Source organism: Rhinatrema bivittatum, chromosome 8 (assembly GCF_901001135.1).
Source record: "Rhinatrema bivittatum chromosome 8, aRhiBiv1.1, whole genome shotgun sequence".
NCBI lineage: Eukaryota > Metazoa > Chordata > Amphibia > Gymnophiona > Rhinatrematidae > Rhinatrema > Rhinatrema bivittatum.
In genome coordinates, this window is record NC_042622.1 from 22,583,906 (window position 1) to 22,602,918 (window position 19,013).

A 19,013-nucleotide genomic window follows, 5' to 3' on the forward strand; every position below is an offset into this window, starting at 1 on the left:
CTTGTTCAGCAGTTTGTAAATTGTTTGTTCAGCAAAACCAGAACGCATGTGTGAAAGATAAGAGTTGTAAAGTGCATAAAAGTTAGCTCCTAAGGGGGCGTGGCATGCAGTTGTACTGAGCCTTTGTCTTAGCTGCATCTTGCTGGCAATAAAAGTCTATCTTTACGGATCAGTTGTCTGGACCTCCTTACTGACTTTTAGAGACGGTTACAGTTTTAGTAATGCGGTGGTGTGATATTGTCTCCGCTCAGATACTGCAAGGACATACAGCCCACTAGATTTTTAGTGCACTAAGTCTAAGAGAGTTTACAAAACTTATGTTTCCATTCAAATAAAGCTCAAACTTGGACTATCCTTTGGCGTCTAATCCACATTGTTGCCCAAACGGCTTTCTTAAGATAGCCTACCCTCTTGCTTTAATGGTCTGAGGGAGAAAAGACCAGGTCTGAGCTCCTGCGAGCCTGGCATGTTTGAGCCTCACGAGGCTTGGCTGTTGCTGCAGACCCTGAAAAAGAAAAAAAAAAGCTGCCCACCCCCCCTGGAAGGCACCTCGAGCAAATTCCAGTCCTAGAAAACCGCACGGCCGATTCCTCACATGCTATACACCAGGATGGCCGTGGCATGGTGGGGGAACGGCTCACAAAACACGAAATTGGCCAAAAACATGGTGATTCAGGTGGGCAGGGGTCCTGGATTGCAGCTGACCAAAAAAAATTTTTTTTTTTTTTTTTTTTTTTACACAGTGCTTAGACACACACGGGTGAAGAGAGGGACTGGACCACCAGTAATCACTTCCCCGGCTGCTTACCTTGCTGGAGCCTGCAATAAAAAGCATGGGTAAGCTGTGCCTCCGATGGTCTTTTTTTTTTTTCCCCCAAAGAAACAAGCCGAGGAATGGGAGCCTCTCTGCTGAAAGACCTGAGGCAGACGCAAAAAGGGGGGGGGTGACTGGACCACCCGTATCAGCCTTTTAAGCCAGGCAAGTGGTCACCGGGAAGAGGGGTTCCAGGCTGAGTACTCAAGGGGAAAATCCCCCCTGGGACCCTGTAAGAACTGTGAGACAGGGCTGTCTCACATTGACAAGAAGTTTGATTTCCCTCAAATTCTTTTTTTTTTTTTTTTTTAACATATAGAGATTAATCAATACTTGCTTGATCCTGGAAACAATCAGGAGAAAGAAAGAAATCACCAGTGTGGAAAACAGAGAAAGCCGCAGGTTCAACTGCCTGCCTCTAGGGGGGGTTCAGGATCCAGTAGAGGAGAGTGTGGGGGGCTCAGATCAGGGGGGGGGGGGGGGGCACCAAAAAGGGTCAGGGGCTTCAGGGAGCTCCGATAAAGAAACCAGAGCAAAACCCAAAATGGCTGCTGTTACCACGGTTTGACGGCCCGGGAACGGCAGGGGAAACAGTTTTGGCGGCTTGGTCCGGGTCCCGGAGGGCATCGGGACCTCGGAGGAACATTCCCCCCCCCCCCCCCAGTAGGCAGCATGAACAGAGCCCCTCCCACGAAAGCCTGACCGAGGAATCCCCGCAGGCTAAACACATCTCAGATCGTGGCATGCTGCTGGGTGGGAGAGAGGCAGCACTAATATAAGCTGAGCTACTGGTGCTGAAGGAGCGGAGGCACAGAATGAACTGTGCATGCTCTCAATTCACTCTCTCAAGCTGCAAGAGTAAGCAGGCAGGCAGGCAAGAGCCTTCTGTTAATGTTATCAGGGACTCCTCTAGGTAAAAATCACCTTTTATTTAGTCTTTGTTTTTTTTTCTTTTTTTTACAAATGTCCCTGTCAGCAGGTAAACAAACATGGATCCCAATGAAGGGAGAGCAGTACAGAAGAGAAGGAGAGAGGGAGCTGAACAGGCGGAGTGACTGGCACCACCAATTTTCACCCCTGCAGCTGAGGATCACCGGGAAAAGGGAGCCTAGGCTATATAAAACAAGGGGCCAAGCCCCCCTAGGCCCCCGCAAGAGTGAGGAAACAGGGACTGTCTCCTGTGAAGGAATCACAGAGTTAACACTTTTTTTTTTAACACAATAACTCAGAAATACTTGCTTGATCCAAACACGATAGACACACAGAAGGAAAAAAACGCCCAGAAGGGACAAGTAGAAGTGAACAGGGAACCACAGGGTGAGCTGTTCCACCTGCTGGAGACAAATACTGAAGGGCTACAGGGTAGGCTCTGTCCTCATATAGGATACACTTTCAGTTTTGATCTGTCTCCACCTGCTGGAGAGGAGGCTCAACCATGGTCTGGACTGATCCGAGTACGTACAGGGAACGGGACGTATTAATCTACGCAAGATGATCATTTGTCTCATTGGCTATTGTCCTGAAGACGCTACCACTAGCCTTACAGAAACAGGACATACGCTTGATTTATGCCATTCTCTCATGCTTTTTATGGAAGCAGAAGAGAGCACGGATTTCCATCAACCGGCTGGTGGGCACATGTCAGCAAGGGGGCCTCGGTCTCCCAAACACTAAACACTATAACATGGCCTGTCTTTTACGACATGTCAGAGATTATCTACTGACCTCTACCCAATTTACTCCCTTGGAAGTAGAAATTTAAACCACTAACTCCTATCTACTTCACGCTCGTAGATCCCAGCTTCCTCCAACTTTACTAAGTAACACTGATTGGAGTAGTGCATAAAGCATTGACCTATATTTGTGCCAGGCTGCAACAGGATCCGCAGACCTCTGTCTACCTGCTGCTTTTAGGCAATTTAGACTTTCTTCCAGGTTTTCAAAGCCCGATTTTTCGTCAGTGGACACGAGTGGGCATAACATCCACATCACAGCTCCTTGACTCCCAGAGGACCGTGGTTCCTTTCCAGGCACTGCCAAAGCAATATAATCTTTCTCCTAAAACGTTTTTTGCATATCTTCCAATGAGACATATTTCTTCATTACAAAAATCTCACTTTAATGAGACTTTTGTAGAGAGCCTTGAGAAATTGCTGTAGGTTGGAGGGGAAAGGTGGGTGGGTCTTGCCTGCGGAAGGCCCTGGCCAAGCTCCAAGCCAGGACATTTTGTCCCCCCCTGAACGCAGGCTGAAAGGCTGATCTGCCTCACCTTGGCTGAGTTCTGTCTTGTGATCCTTCAAACAAATACCTGAGTTAACAGACGATGCCAACCTAAGGGAAATGCAATATAAAATTCTCCATCGGGCTCATCTTCCTGCCCTGTTGGCTTTTTCGAGCAGGGTTTTTGAATTCTGAATCCTGCAGTAAATGCCAGATGGGCAAGGCTACACTGGGGCACAGTTTTTGGACCTGTAAACCTAGTCAAATGTTTTGGGAAAAGATTCAGCGGTATTTATCCTCTCTGATCAACCAGTGGATTTTACACCGGGAAGGGGTGCTCTTCAACGTACCTTCTTCCTTCCGAGTCCACGGAAAGGACAGGCGTCTTTTGATCCACAAAGCCTGTCTGGTAGCAAAATGTGAACAATAACAAAAGAATAAATGTATTGGTCACTTTTTTACAGAAAGCACTCTGTCGCCAAATTACTAATGTAAGACCCTCTATTCACGAGTAAAGCATATTAAATAACTTCTCGTTTACCATAGGGGTCTAATTTACTTTTAATAAATCCTGCAAAACTTTTACTTAATTTTTCTTAATTTTCTTAAAAAGTCGATACGAAAATTATAGGGAAACTCCCCATTAATACTGCATGGCTAATGAAGAAGGAATACTCTTCATGGCCATGTCGGGACTTGTGGGACTTCATTATTGTGGATGAGTATTCCTTCTTCATTAGCCATGCAGTATTAATGGGGAGTTTCCTATAATTTTCGTATCGACTTTTTAAGAAAATTAAGAAAAATTAAGTAAAAGTTTTGCAGGATTTATTAAAAGTAAATTAGACCCCTATGGTAAACGAGAAGTTATTTAATATGCTTTACTCGTGAATAGAGGGTCTTACATTAGTAATTTGGCGACAGAGTGCTTTCTGTAAAAAAGTGACCAATACATTTATTCTTTTGTTATTGTTCACATTTGTGGTGTATTGGAGTACACTGTGTGTGCGTGGGTATTTTTGTGTGATTGGTAGCAAAATGGGCCATCTTGTTGCATTGGTGTAAATCAGAACCTCCCAGCTTTTGGTTATGGAGGAATAAAATTCATGCAGTAATGCAACTGGAAAACCAGTCCACTGCAATATCTTTCAAACGTACCTTTATAAGTGTATGGCACCCCTATCTCCAAACCCTATCCCCTAAGGCAAGAAGTGAACTAATTAACTACCCATAAATGTAATCTACATGAGATTTCAAGTCTGATCTCCAAATTTGTGTTATATTGAAGGGAGGGGGCAGGGAGGAAAGAGGGAAGGGATCGACCTGTTCCAAAATGTTATGACAAGTTGTAATATAGTAGTAAGGTATATCAGAAACCAAGCACCCTGCTATGTATGTGTTAAAGATTTTGATTTAATAAAAAGATGACAAATATTGTCTCTCATCCATAATTTGTTCTGATAAGAAATATATTTTTATTTTTAGAATTTAAAGAAGTTTAGAAACCTTTATATTTCCTCACAAAATCTTTGGTAAGTCATCACTGAGCGTTATCCCCATGCATGCCTTGCTGCCTTGATATTGCCCTTTATAAAAATATAATATGCTATTTGTTTTTAGATGTGTGGTCCCTCCCAACAGTTTCCAACTTAAGATTTGAATATCTGATGATACATCTGAGTGGTCATATAAACACCGATGACTAATAAAGACAAGAAACTGGACAAGAAGAAAGTTTTTTGGCCCTACTTTTGCTGTTTCTTACAATCTATCCATAGTACATGAAGACTTGGTGGGGGTTATTTTCATTTGTAAATTATTCTATTCTACATTGGATGATCAAGTGTCTCACCATGTGACATTATAAGAACAGTCACACACGCACACACCTTGGGTGATAGCCCCCAAAATAAAGCTCACCAGTTTTAAGTTCCTTAGAAATTAAAGGAGACTATACCTTGATATGCACTACAACTGGAGTATACCTTGTATGCAATATGTAGAAAGGATAACCAGCCACATAAGAAGCCAAATGAGAAGAAAAATTCCTCAGTAAATATTTCCCATCTCCCACCTTCCTTACCAATCTGGAATATCAGGCTCAGAGCCAGATAGTCTTATGACCAGAAAGTACTGAAGGAATTCTTACGAGAAGGTCAGCTCTGACACTATGGCCAACTACAGGACTGATGGTCCTGCCCTGAATTTCACCTCTTTAGACAAGATCTAAAAGTAGAGTTAATCATTTACTATTGTATGATTCCAATTATACTTTATGCAAAAGCTTTTACACTGCCTACTTCAATTTAGCAATTTATAAAATTTGGTAAGAACAAGCAAATCGGAGAAAGTCACGATGTAGAGGGCCTACAGAACCTCAACTTCCACAAGATCTCACACTGCTACAAATATACACAATGTCCATTTAGAAATAATAAGCAGTGTGAGTAACCCAGTTGGAGGACTGATCCTTAGTGCGCTTTGCTGAGCTGTGAGAAGTGAAAATGGATTTATAAGCTTCTGATTTCTCTTCGCCATTTGGTAATGGTCTCTTCAGGACAGTGGATGAAGACATTCCTAATGCCGATGTGCCTCCCTCAGCTGAAGGAAAAAGTGGGAAATAATACATTAAATTTGTGGCTTAAAGAATTTAGAAACAGAAGAGTCAAGTGAAGGAGATAAAAACTGTGGGACAGAAGATGATACATTTACAGCTTAAGCAATGCTTTTTTACAGAAAGGTGAATAGAATTAGAATTATTTTCATTAATATTTACCGTAATAATAAATCACAACTATAAATTCTACTACTAATTTCTATAGTGCTACTAGACAAAGCATTCCAATTTCTGACCACTGTCTCTCCAAATGAAATATAAATTTACACAAAAATTCATACTTGCTGGTACTCATGCAAGAATCTCTTCTCATCCTCTACTAACACTCAAGAAAGTAAGCAAGTAAACATGTGGAATAAAGCAACATTGCTTACGCATAATGGGGGTTCTCTGTAGATGGCAGGATAAATCAGACATATTAATGGGTGAAGTCGTTCAAAGGTACTGACACGGACCGGCTCTCTGTAACCTATCTCAAAAACCTCCTCAGTCAGTTACAAAGCTTAGGAGGATGGGATATGTGCATCCAATCTATCCTGCTGTCTACGAAGGATAACAGCTTTGCTTTCTCCATTGAAAAACAGGATGAAATCAGACAGTGAGAACTCCAAAGCTGAGTGTGGTCACTGATTATCTAGTTTTCCTTTTCTGAAGAGACAACCCGGGTAGTGAAGAGGGGGAGTTGGCTTTCAAAAGATTATGTAAAATTGCTTTTCCAAAAACAGTGTCTCTTCGTGACATGGTGACTAGACAGTAGTTGGAAATAACATCAAAATAACATCAAAACAGATGACCATATAGCAGCTCTGCATATTTCTTCAATGGAAGCAGAGTGAAGGTATGCCAATAAAGTTGCCATTACTCTTACTTAATAACCCTGATAATTTGTAGCAGTACGATATGCAATCAGATAGCCAGTTAGAGAGAGTACTTTTGGTCACTAAGATCCCCAAACTATTAGGGTCATAGGAGATGAATAGTTGAGAGGACCCATTGTGGTTTTCTCTTTATGTGTAGACTAAGGCCCACTTGCAATCCAGTATATGCAGTGTCCACTACCCCCTTGTGTAAATGAGGTCTTGGCAACAATGTAGGAAGTGTTACTGTCTGGTTTATGTGAAAAGCTAATATCTTGGGCAGAAACTTGTCTGTATATAAAACAAACACCCTATTGTTGAAGGACAGGAGGTGTGAGAAATACAAGATGAGTGCTTGAAGCTCATTTACTCTGCATGTTGATGTTATTGCTATGAGAAACAGCACTTTGATCAAGCACCTGATGCCATGGCTGTTGGAGTGGTTCACTTTGCATGAGGAGCTCTAGGTCTTTCCATAAATTTAGAGCTTTGCATACTGGGGCCATGATGGTTATTGGATGGGAAAGGGGTCGAGACCGGTGATGCCACTAAACTTTGTGACCTCATTGAATCCATCAAATGTGAAGCCACACAAAAGCCTGATGTGAACTGTAGCCATAATATGTCCTAGGATCTCCAAAACTGAGCAAGCAGCTATGATCTCCATTTCCATAAGAAGACCCACTAACATTAATAAGGTTTGGGTTTCTATGCAAGTAGATAGGCCCTGCCGATTTGAATGTTGATCAGTGCTCAGAGGAAGAGAAAAATGTGCATAGGGATTAGATTAGAATTCAGAAAGTTGATGAACCCTAGGGACTGCAAGAGGCTTATTATATCTTTTAGCAAGTGGTGGGCACTCTCCTGCAACACATTCTTCCACCAATCAATCGTCAAGATAAGGAGAAACAAAAATTCCCTGTTTCCTTAAGTGCACCACCACCACAGCTAGGCATTTGGTGAAGATACTGGGTGCCATGTAGAGGGCAAAATGTAGAACTTTGTACAGATAATGTCAACCATTCACCACAAATATGAAGAACTTGTGATGAAGGGGATGGATAGGAATGGGAGTGGGTTCGTCTTTTAGATCCACAGAGCATAATAAATCCCTCATATCTTTGGGAGGGAGGACAGTTTGAACAGAGTTCATTTTGAATTTTTCTCTGAAAAGGAATTTTAGATTTTTCAGATCAAGAATTGATCTTGACCCTCCCCTTTCAACTGCCTTGTGATGAAGCAGAAGTCTCATTTCTTCCTGCAACTGGGGAGCCTGTGATGAACTGGCCAAAGATCTCCTGCTGGGTCTCCCTGGTGGAAGTTGAAGGAAATGTAGTTGGTATTCTTCCTTCAGTATTATGACACACCATCTGTCCAGTGACTCTTCCCCATATTTTCAAGAGGCATTGAATTCTGCCCCGATTCTGACTTAAGGGAAAGTGATGTTGGCTTGTTTCAAAAACTGGAATCTGGTTCCTGCTGTCATGTGGGTTGTGGCTTTTATGGTCTCCTATACGGCTGCTGCTGTGTGGTGGGGTGAAACAATCCCCTATTATAGAATGATTTTCCTTGATTTTGACTGCTTATTGGTTGTAGCTGAGAACATCATCTACAGGGTGCAGCAGTGGTCAGGTTCATTATCTTATTTTACTCTCAGGTAAGCCTGCCAGCCAATCCGGATCACCTACCGCTCAAGACTGTATTAAAATTGCATGCAAATACTAGCCGCATCCAACACGCGTCCATGAGGCCCAATCCATTTTACTGTATAGGCGCTTATACAGCACCTATACAGTATCCTGGGTGCGCTGGTACCTGTCATTTCAAATGACATTGGAAATGACAGGTACCAGGAAGTGGATACAGGAAAAGGGCTGACTGAACCCCTAACTCCTCCCCCTCCAGGACTGCTTCCTCTCAACCGGCCAGGCCATCCTCCCCCTGAGCCCCAGCCACCCCCTGACTCTCCCCCCAACTCCCCCCAAACTTTCAGCCAGCCCCCGCTCACCTGCCCTGGCCGCGTCCATCTCCCGCGCTGACAGCTCCGGAGCAGCCCCAGTCCTCTCTCCCCTCCTCCCAGGGGCAGCCGGCGGTGGTGAGAGCGGCTTCGGCAGCCCGGGGCGGATCGGGCGCTCCCCATGGCTCTCTATTCTCTAAAAGGTAAGGCGTGCACGCCGTGACCTCGGACGTCGTATGCCGTGACCTGAGCACCCGGCTGGACGTCCAAGGTCACGGCGTGCACGCCTTACCTTTTAGAGAATAGGGAACCATGGGGAGCGCCCGATGCACCCCGGGCTGCTGAAGCCGCTCTCGCCGCCGGCTGCTCCCGGGAGGAGGGGAGAGAGGACTGGGGCTGCTCCGGAGCTGTCAGCGCGGGAGATGGACGCGGCCAGGGCAGGTGAGCGGGGGGTGGCTGGGGCTCAGGGAGAGGATGGCCTGGCCTGTTGAGAGGAAGGAGTACTGGAGGGGGAGGAGTTAGGGGGTCAGTCAGCCCCTGGGGCTGCTCAGGAGTTGTCAGCGTGGGAGATCGGCATCCATGGACGCGGTCAGGGCAGGTGAGCGGGGGCTGGCGGAAAGTTTGCTCCGTCTTGTCCCGGGGAGTTAGGGGGTCAGGCAGTGAAGCGGGGCTGGCTGGGGTTGCTCTGTGGCCCGTGAAATTTCATCTCGGCTTGCCTGACGCTCCACACTAACGCAGGGGTAAGGGTAGGCGGTAAGTTAGGAGGTTAAACGCGCGGCAAAACTGCAGGTTTGAAAAGCGATAATCGGGCCGCGCGTTACTGTGTGAGGGAATAGCTAATCCGATCGTTTACATCTCATAAACATGCCGCGGGCGGAAAGGGTTACCCGTTGATTTAAAGAGGCGGTAAGGATGGGTTAAAGGGGACAGTGAATCGCGGGTTGGACTAACGCGGCCAAATTTGAGTAGAAAGCGGGTTAGAAGCAGGGTAACTGCGGCCGCACTTTACTGTATTGGCCTGTGAATGAGTTGTTTTCCACATTCATCCATATCCCTAACATAGTGGAGGAATTTCTCCTTCCTCTCCTGCCTTTATCTGCTGGACAAGTAATGCATATATATGGACCTTTATTTTCAGTTTTTATTTTTTCCCTAGGAATTTATCAGGGTTTATTTTCACAAGAATAAAAATGGGAGAAAATCAGTGAAAACAATATTCATCATTTTTCTGGGAGAAAAATCAGTGGAAAATAATTACGCCTCATTTTTCCTGGTGAGGCTCAGAGCATTGTTTGGTGGACAGAAGTGATGATAGGGGGAAAAAAAACACAAAACATGAAAAATTTACTGCTTACTTACTATAGAACTTTAAAACAAAGTTCTAAACAGTTATGCCATCAATCATGCATTAACAAATTCTCAAAAGATAATTTCCTTTGAAACCTTGTGTTCTTGCAGACAGTGGAGGTCTTCAGTGTAATTTCCAAAAGTCCTGTGCAGCACAAACTCACAATACGTTGTTTAAAGTGTCTTTTTCAAGATGTTTTCTTCTGCAGCCAGATATAGGCACATTTAGAGAACACTCTCTCCCCAGCAGCTGAGCCAGGTGGGACACTCAGGATGCGAGAAGCAGCACAGCTCAAAGTTGGAGAGTTGGTGCAGTGGATTTTCCAGAATTCAAAAGGAGTGGTGGTGCTCTTGTCTAGAAAGGCATTGCCAGGTATGCATGGAACTCACTTTCCAATATATCATGTCCTTCATTTGAAGCCGCAAAAGGTAATATAACATGAAAATAGTCTTCCAATTTTTCCGCTGAAGTTGCACTTTTGTAATGAGGGTCAAACAGCACAATTACTTTCCAGAATGATCTATCGCTATGAAAAGCTTCAGGGGACAGATTATGAGTGACAGTAGCTTCTGACTTCTATAACAGAGCTTCAAGAAAACTTTGAAACAATCTGTGAGTGCCTCCTGCTCACCAACTGACATCATGGACATGAAAACATTTGTTTTTTTCTGGAATCTCTACAGCGGTGCTTTTACAAGAAAGTTCTGCAGTGATATAGTTAGCCAGAACGCCATACACCTCTGTATTAGAGAAAGGATTCCAGTTTCTTCTGTGCTTCATACAATGGTTGACGTGTTTCAATCAGAAATTCAAGTTTTGCACAAAGGTTTTGCCTAGTTTGGGTAGTTGCTTGCATTTCTAGTTTTTTGGCTTTTCCGCTGTTGAACAGTTCGTGATCTAAGAGACGCATTAAGACCTGCCATGCTTTTTGCACACTCTGTACAGCCAAAAACAAACTAAACCATCTTGTTGGTACATCAGGAACTGGACTGCTGCATTCAAACACCATCTCTTCACAGATATCATAAAAGACTTTTTTGTTTTACTGGAATGCTTGAAAACTGCACCAAAATCAATTATGAACTTCTTTAAATCACCCATTTCTGGAATACATGTTGCATGAGAGACAGTACCATACGGTAGGTGGGTAGGGCAAGTCAACGAAGCAATTTAGGGTTTTCATTCAACTTCACATCCTGTGTGAACTTTGCACAGTAGGAAGCTGAGTCACTCTTCACTGCTGTAACATCATTCCAGGAAAGATCATATTCATGCTACAGTTTGGCTGTTTGCTGATGTTACAACTGTACATTTTCTAAAATTAGTGAAGGCTTTTCCACAACAAAATCAAAAAATCCCTCATGGTTCTTAACACCCACGGGAGCACTCCTTTCTTTCTCTCCCTTTTTTTTTTTTTTTTTTTTTTAATCTCCAAACTGCAGGTTTTACACCTCTATCATCTGCTGGGGACAGAGAAATACTGTCGGACTGCAGGTGGTGCACTTTAAGTAATAGTCTCAGCCAAACTTTTCTTCTCTGTTTCCATCTGATGGTAGGGGAGAAAAACACTCATGCGTCCGGACTGATCTGAGGGACGTTCAGGAAACATCACCTGGGGTGTTTTCTCTGGTGATGCTCCTGAGGATGGCCTGGGGAAGAGTGTTTCTGCTTCCAGGGACTCTGTGCCACATGATGCTCCTTGAATGATGGTATTTTCAGCACAGAAGGCTCTGGTGTCAAACTTCATGGACTCTTTCTGCATGGACGATCCTGGCACCAAGGTGCACAGCCCCAAGAAGCATGCACCTGTGTGGAGGTTCTGCCAGAGAGATATGGCACCAAGTGGATCTTTTTGGCTTTACATGTCTGGAGCCATTTTCCCCTTAGAGGCGGTCACTATGACAGACTAACTCCGCTTAGAGTAGCCCTCTTTAGAACGCCACCTTTTTTGCCAAGCCTCCTTACGTGAGGCCTCATTCCTGGAGGTGGAGAAGCTTTGCTTTATCGCCTCTGGCTGGAGAACAAGGGCTGCAGCATCCCTTGCTCAGTGTCCTACTTTCCTTTGCTGCCATCTCTGTGCCAAAGAATGACGAAAAAGGGCCTCCATCTTAAAGGGATGGAACTAGTGCACAGTACCTGCAGCTGGGGACATCATTGTGGTTGGGTCTAAGACACCAGCAGCAGATAGTGGGTATCTGTGATGGACATATTTCATCCACAGATGCAGGCCTTAAATCCACTCTTTCCAAAGACAATGTCAGCTAGGTTGAATTAAATTTGTATAGGTGTCCCAGAGGAGCATCAGAAAAAAAAATGTGATAGGAAAAAAGTAGATTTAAACAGTAGAAAACACTTTTAGGGAGAACGACAGGTCTGAATTGGTGCAGCTGCTCAGGTGAGAAAATACCAAAGAGGTCTGTGAGGCAGCGGTTGCAAAGTGGTCCTCCAGAGAGCTGGTCCATGTCGGTACTATAAGATGACATTGCCCACTAGATGGCTGATGTTGTCATACTTGTTGACACAGAAACCAGGGTACATTTTAAGAGAAAAGCCTCATGGCAGAATGGGCCAGTATCTGGATTTAAATGGAGTCTGCTTCTCAGCTCTGCGTTTGACAGATATATCTTGCTGGGAAGTGATGTACACCCTTCTTTACAATGCCCCTCATGCTGCAGCCTGTCTCTGGGCCAAACAATTTCTGCTGAGGCCAGCACACTGTAATTTAGAGCCAAAATCCTGGTGCACTTGGGGCACACCCTTGTACAAACAAACCTCTTCTAGGAGCATCAGCACAAGTAGGAACAAAGTGAGCAGCAGGTTCTGAAGCAGAGGCTCAGTGTGTAGGAGGGCATGTGAAGGAAAGCCCTGGTCCTGGTACAGAGTGATCTTACCTTTTCAGAGAATGTCAACTCCTACAGAACCAGTCCTCCCAAAGCCCCACATTATCAGAGCAGAAACTGCGTCCCAGAGCCTAAACGTTGCAGGACTTGGATGAAAAAGCCGTCACCACCTGCCATACTGATCATGTGCACTTTCACAAATCTGCCCTAACTGTAATCTTGATATTAAAAGAGGTCCATGTTCAGTAAGCCAGCGTGCAGGAACTGGGTAGGCATTTATCCGAGCAGATTTACCTAAGTTTGTCTGGGCAGTGCGGATATCGACCACATCCCAGGAAGATATCCTTCACTGCCTCTTTTTACCCCGGTAAATTTAGCTAGGGATCAAGGGGCTGCACATTTTACTTTCAGTATCCCGCGGGTATAACTAATAGGCTCATCAACATGCATTTGCATGTGATGTGATGAGTGTTATTAGTTTCGGGGGGGGGGGGGGGGGGGGGAGTTGGCCGCGTGTTTTACATGCACTATTACCCCTTACAGCATAAGGGGTAATAGGGTAATAATAGCGCGTGTAAAGCGCACCATTCTGTATTGGCCTGCTTGATATTATCAAATGAACATCAATGAATAGACATTTTCACACTATGCCCTATCTTCATATATAATTTTATGCATAAAGCTGGGCAATGAGGGGGAGAAGTTATCCTACCTACTCCCACCACTTACTACACTTGTAGTGCAGAGCTCTCATCACAACAATATAATAGATGAGAGCAGAGAAAGTCCAGTTGGCCCAATCTGCTCAAAGTTATTCCTGTTCAGCTGTCATTTGTAGCAGCTTGACCACTTGTCGGATATTGCTCCTTAATCAAGCTGTACTTTTCACGTTGTCACAGGAGGTTGCACATGGGCTTCAAGAGCACAGAGTTCCCTCATTTCTGAAGAAAAGGCTTATGTGGTCTCCAAACTTCTGCGCAACGTCTCCTATGCATAACTCTTACGTTAATGCAATAAACGGTATCAATGACTGCAAAGAATTCATTGGTCCTTCCCACTGATCATTGTTTCTTCATTATCGCTCTGTAATGGGCTGAAATTGCTTATCATAGCATGCACTAACCTGCACAGCTTTTTCTGCTTGTAATGATCTAGTGAGCCAACCAGTGGTTGAATTATTTTACTGGTAAGAACATAAGAAGTTCCCATACTGAGTCAGACCAAGGGTCCATCGAGCCCAGCATCCTGTTTCTAACAGAGGCCAATCCAGGTTACAGGCAGTTTTTTTCTCATTTTCTAAATGATAATGTAAATGCTGTGAGGGTAATCTGGGATAATCTGGTCTCTCTGAGCAGTCTCTCCTTGCACCCCGGTCAATACTGCAGTTGCTGTTTCTTTCTGAAATGATTGGAACCCAATTTGGCTTCATATAAATCCTTTCTATTCACGAGCATAAATTCTCTTCCAAATTCAAAGTGTGCATGTTCGTTTCTGTACAACCATCTCATCTCTCCCTCTAGCGTAGAGGCAGGGGGGAGAGGTAACAAAGATAAAACAAATGGCAGTTGCAAGAAGCACAACCTGCAAGCCATGGGCCAGTTGGGTTAATATCAGCATTCTACAACATCCCAGAAACCAAACAGGTTAGCATTATTGGTGATGGCCAGCAAGGCCAGAGACCTAGGAGGCCAGATGTTTAGGCAACGGGCTCACTAGTTTTTGGTAGCTGCTAGATAATTACAAAGTTTGGAAAAGGGACAGGAGGGAGGGCTGATGGATTAGGTATGGAAACAATGCTCATCTGCTCAGCATGGCTGAGAACCAATGAGAAATAAACAAAAGAAAATTGACGGATAAGAAGTCACATTTACAAGAGGTCAAACTTCTGCAGCTGGCATATATCCTTAGCAGTGAGGTACAACTAGGCAGACTGGATGGGACAACTGGTCTTTTTCTGCCATCATCTACTCTGTTACTATATAGTGGGAGTGGGGAAGGTACACAACATACAGTAAAATATGACCCAAGAAGTTAGATAAATCTGGTAATCTGATGTTTGCTGTTCACCCTCATAAGATCTCTTCCTCATGCAAAAGCTGCATCTTTAAACATTTGTTAGCCTTAGAAGTATCATGTCTATCTACTTTGATGGTTTTCTTTTAACTAGCTTTATTTCTAGTCGGCTAAGAGGACACGCCTTTTCCGTAATGTGAAGGGAGGGAGGGAGAGAGAGAGGGGGGAAATAAGAACATAAGAAATTGTCATGCTGGGTGCAAGGGTCCATCAAGCCCAGCATCCTGTTTCCAACAGAGGCCAAAACCAGGCCACAAGAACCTGGCAATTACCCAAACACTAAGGAGAGAGAGAGAGAGAGAGAGAGAGAGAGAGGAGAGAGGAGAGAGGAGAGAGAGAGAGAGAGAGAAGAGAGAGAGAGATGAGCGAGCAAAAGACTTTAGGCCTGTCCCCTTTTCAGACACCTGCCCCTCCCCTTTCATGCGATTTGGTGCTTGCAGTGCTGGTTTCAAATGGATGGAACAGGTCCACAAGTCCCAAGATGCACTAGGATGCAAGTTCACGATAACCAGGAGTGGTCAAAAATCACATCTGTACACACGGCAAAGGTCAACCATCTAATATGACTCTGCAGTATCAAACTCATCACGTGCTACTCTGCCACGGATTGCACTTCTATCATTAAGCAGTGAGATTGCAGCCCAGTGCTTCTGAGAGCAAACATTAACCCGTGATCTGATTACAGCTCCATAGTTAGAGTGAGGGAAAGTCCAGAGGCCTCCACAGCCTGACCCTTTCAAGGACTTCTGTTTGTAATAGCTGAACACATTAAGAAAAACGCACTCCAGAGAGTACTAACTTACAAATTCATTAACCTATGGTATGACTCGCTTGTTACTTGCACTTCAGCTGAAGGACTAAGTGAACAGACGGATTAATTCTATAGCTTCCTGAGCAATACTGTGGTACTGCCCTCAGCGCCGTCCCTGCGCTGTTGCAAGCCTGCCTACAGGATAAAATTCTGGAGGCCAATGAACCATCAAAGGCTGCTTTGTACTTATTTACAACTGCACACTGCATTTTACATAGAAACATAGAAAGTGATGGCAGAAAAGGACCCTACGGCCCATCCAGTCTGCCCAGGAAGCTCCCAAAGTTAACATTTTCCAATACCTATCAGTTTCTCAGACCACCAAGTTGTCATCCTTTTCTACTTCTTTTGCTGTGGTATTCAATTCAGGGTCTGACAGCATACCACTCTAGCAAGAAATGCATTATAGAATTATTAGACTGATCCAGTGGTGATCTTGTGCTGGCTCACCCCAGGGCCACCGACCCAGAGCCTTTTTGGCCAACATGCAACAAAGATCAGGCTGCAGGATTGCACTGCTGCTGCCCCCACACAGTCTGCACAACAGATGGCCCAGATGAAGAGAGGAATGTGGGCAGGATTGTGGCCTGCCTTCCTAGAGTCTGCATCACCGCTGGTCTGGTGCAAACGAGCAGCACAGGGAGGGAAAGTGTTATCAGTAAGGTAAGACTGGTGAGGAGGACTGTGTGGGGAGAATAGGCTGGGGCCTGTCTGGTGAAAAGATAAAGAAAAATAGTAGTGGGGATGGGGTTTGGTGGGCGACAGAGAAAGAGAGAGACCATGGGGATAGTTTGCAGGGGCCAGAAAGACTTGTAGGGATGGAGGAGAAAGAGAGATTAACTGGTGAGAACAGGCTTGAGGTAGAGAGACTTGTGGGGATGGGCTAGGAAGAGGGGGAATAGTGAATGAAGATGCCCCTGTCACTGGGGCGAGGGAAGCTTCTGCATGGCCTGAGCCTGCCCCCACTGGAGGAGGAGATACCCCTCCCCCCCAGGCATCCCCACCAGTTTCTCCCTCCCTCACCTACTCTCTACACCAAGTCTGTCCCCATGGGCTTCCAAGTCCTGCTGAGGGCGTTACAGCTTCCCAGTGCATCTGTACAGCAGTCAAAGGGCCTCATAATGTGGTACGGAGAGTTAGTCCTTAAGCGGTGTGGTTTGTATGGAAGCCTCTGTAAGCAGGCTCCATGGTACAGCCAACACCTGAAACAGAGACATCAGCAGGATCCCCTTTTTAATTAACAGAAGAGAAAGAACCCCAAAACACAACAAAATAAAAAGCTACCCAAAATATATTCCTCTTGGAAGAATGAACAGTGGTATAATCTGGAGGAACATTTCAACGTAGTCCACTTCCAGGTTAGGTAGCCTGAGACACTGCTAAAGCAGTGCACAAATAAAAAAAAAAAAAAAAAAAAGCCACCATGTGCATGATTTGTGACCAGTTAAAATGCTACATTAACATAAAACAAACCTTTCAATGTTATTATTCAATTTAGTTGATCTCCTTTCGATACAGTGTCTCTTACCTTCACTTTTGCTACTGGAAACAAACTGGATTTTTTCAATGGCGGGAAAGACCTTGTTACTCTTTGCTTCTGATGGCCCTGGAGAGTCTACAAAAGAAAAAAAAAAAATGGCTCAAGAACACCCTTCAAAAGTCCACATACGAGGCAAAAGGGCAAATGATGAAGTACCTTCTGCAGCATCTGGCTGGGAAATGCATTCTGATGCCTTGCATTTCTTCGACTTCTGGAAGCAGAGAAAAATAAGTAAGAAAACAGCCCAGGTAGTGCAAGTACATCTCAAGGACGATGCACTGCAAATTAAGCATGCGGCATGCTGATTTGAGCTCAGCTTTCACAGTGGAGTAAATGGCTCGGCATCACTGTATTCAGGCCTGCTCATGTCACACTTACTAAAAATGAAAAATGTAAGGCCATCTGGGGATCTATCAGGCAGGATGGGAAATATCAATTAACACTACCTCCCCACCAAGAACTGAGGCACACACCATAGATGTTAGAGTGAACTGTCCAAGATCATGGAAGCCAGGATTGAAACAAAGACAGGTAGGGATTCTTCCATCAGACCCTACTTCTGAATAGATTTCAGACTTGGCAGGAGGAAAGATGAAACCTGGGGAGACAAACTGTGAGCTCCATGATAACATGGAGGTAACTGATGGGTAATTTAGAGACAGAGCCCACAGAGAAACCCTGCAATGAAAGAGCTGATATTTCTTCTAAAATACAACAATAAGAGTTCTTTTAATTAACTTTGTTCATTCATGGCTAGAGTAAATACTGGAGTCAAATAAAACCCACATGCCTTGGCATCAAAAGCCTGGGAAAGACCTGATCTCTTGAGGTTATGCAGCCAAACAGAGGGAATGTAAAATGCTGACAGGGAAAGGGCTGGGTCATTCCCAGGGTTAGAGAAGAGTGGAGTCATATTAGGAAAAGGACCATGGGAACAGACAATGAGCTTTCAGACTCTCCTCCTCCTTTCCCCACGCACTAAAGCTTTACTAAAAATTAAAAAAAAAGCTATTTAGGAGGCAAATGTTTGGAATTAAGTAAGCTTGCTACAAACATAGTCTGAGTGCTTTAGCTGACAGATGTAGGAATCTCACATTTAAAGATGCTGCAGAACCATTCATCTTTGGTACGGCTCTTGGGCAATGCTGAAGATGTTTAAAAACATGCACTGGAGCTGAAACAGCGACTCTGCTACTGCAGAGAGGTAACATGCTCCACAGCCAGCTGTATAGAGGGGGTGCCGTGCAGCCCTGGGGAGGCAGGGTTTTAACCATCCTTAAGCCTTCCACCTTACCTTTCCCACTTTCGCCTTCAGCCTTCGGTCTTCCATTCTTTTCCTCAACATCTCCACCTCTTCCTTACTGCCATTTAACAAAATGACGTCCTCTTCTTGAAAACCTCTGCCACACTTAAAAAAGGAACAAGAACAGGAGAAAATGTTTCCCAGATCGCAAACAAGCATTTTCCATTCTTATTACATGTGCACTTTTTAAACTGCCTTGCTCCACAAACACGAACCCAAAATATTCTACATCGCAGATAAAAATATCAGTAAAATGCAATAATCAATACATGTATTTATACCTGTATACAATGTAAACATAACTAACTCACCCAGGAAGACAGTCCCACCATTCTGTACGATTATTTCTCTCTCAGGAACCAGTACGCAGCTAAAATTAACATGCAAGTTGCATTCAGAAGACCTGAAAGAGATATCTACTACTCATCCCTCATCCTGCATGTCCTACAAAAGACCTAACTTCCTTCCAATCTAACTCTACAGACGCAATTCAGCAAGCCTCTTCTCTGTGTCCACAGAAAAAGACCTCCATGAATCAGGCCCCATATATTGGAAGCAGTCCTTAAGAAATCTAATCATCTCTCTTCCACTCATTCACTTTCCAGTCTCATTATTTCACTTGGTCCATTCTGC

At 44.4% G+C, this 19,013-nt stretch overlaps 1 protein-coding gene across 1 annotated transcript in view; it reads right to left on the reverse strand.

The window, feature by feature from the left end:
• Positions 1-4,427: 4,427 nt before the first annotated feature.
• The window catches only part of RTF2 (replication termination factor 2), a 52,753-nt gene continuing 38,167 nt past the window's right edge, over positions 4,428-19,013 (reverse strand). Inside the window, exons 6-9 of the mRNA XM_029610793.1 lie at positions 18,372-18,485; positions 17,234-17,288; positions 17,066-17,152; positions 4,428-5,635 (exon numbers count right to left, since the gene is read on the reverse strand). Of these exons, the coding sequence (XP_029466653.1) occupies positions 5,460-5,635; positions 17,066-17,152; positions 17,234-17,288; positions 18,372-18,485 (432 nt within the window). The 3' untranslated portion in view covers positions 4,428-5,459. The remainder of the gene's footprint in view (positions 5,636-17,065; positions 17,153-17,233; positions 17,289-18,371; positions 18,486-19,013) is intronic.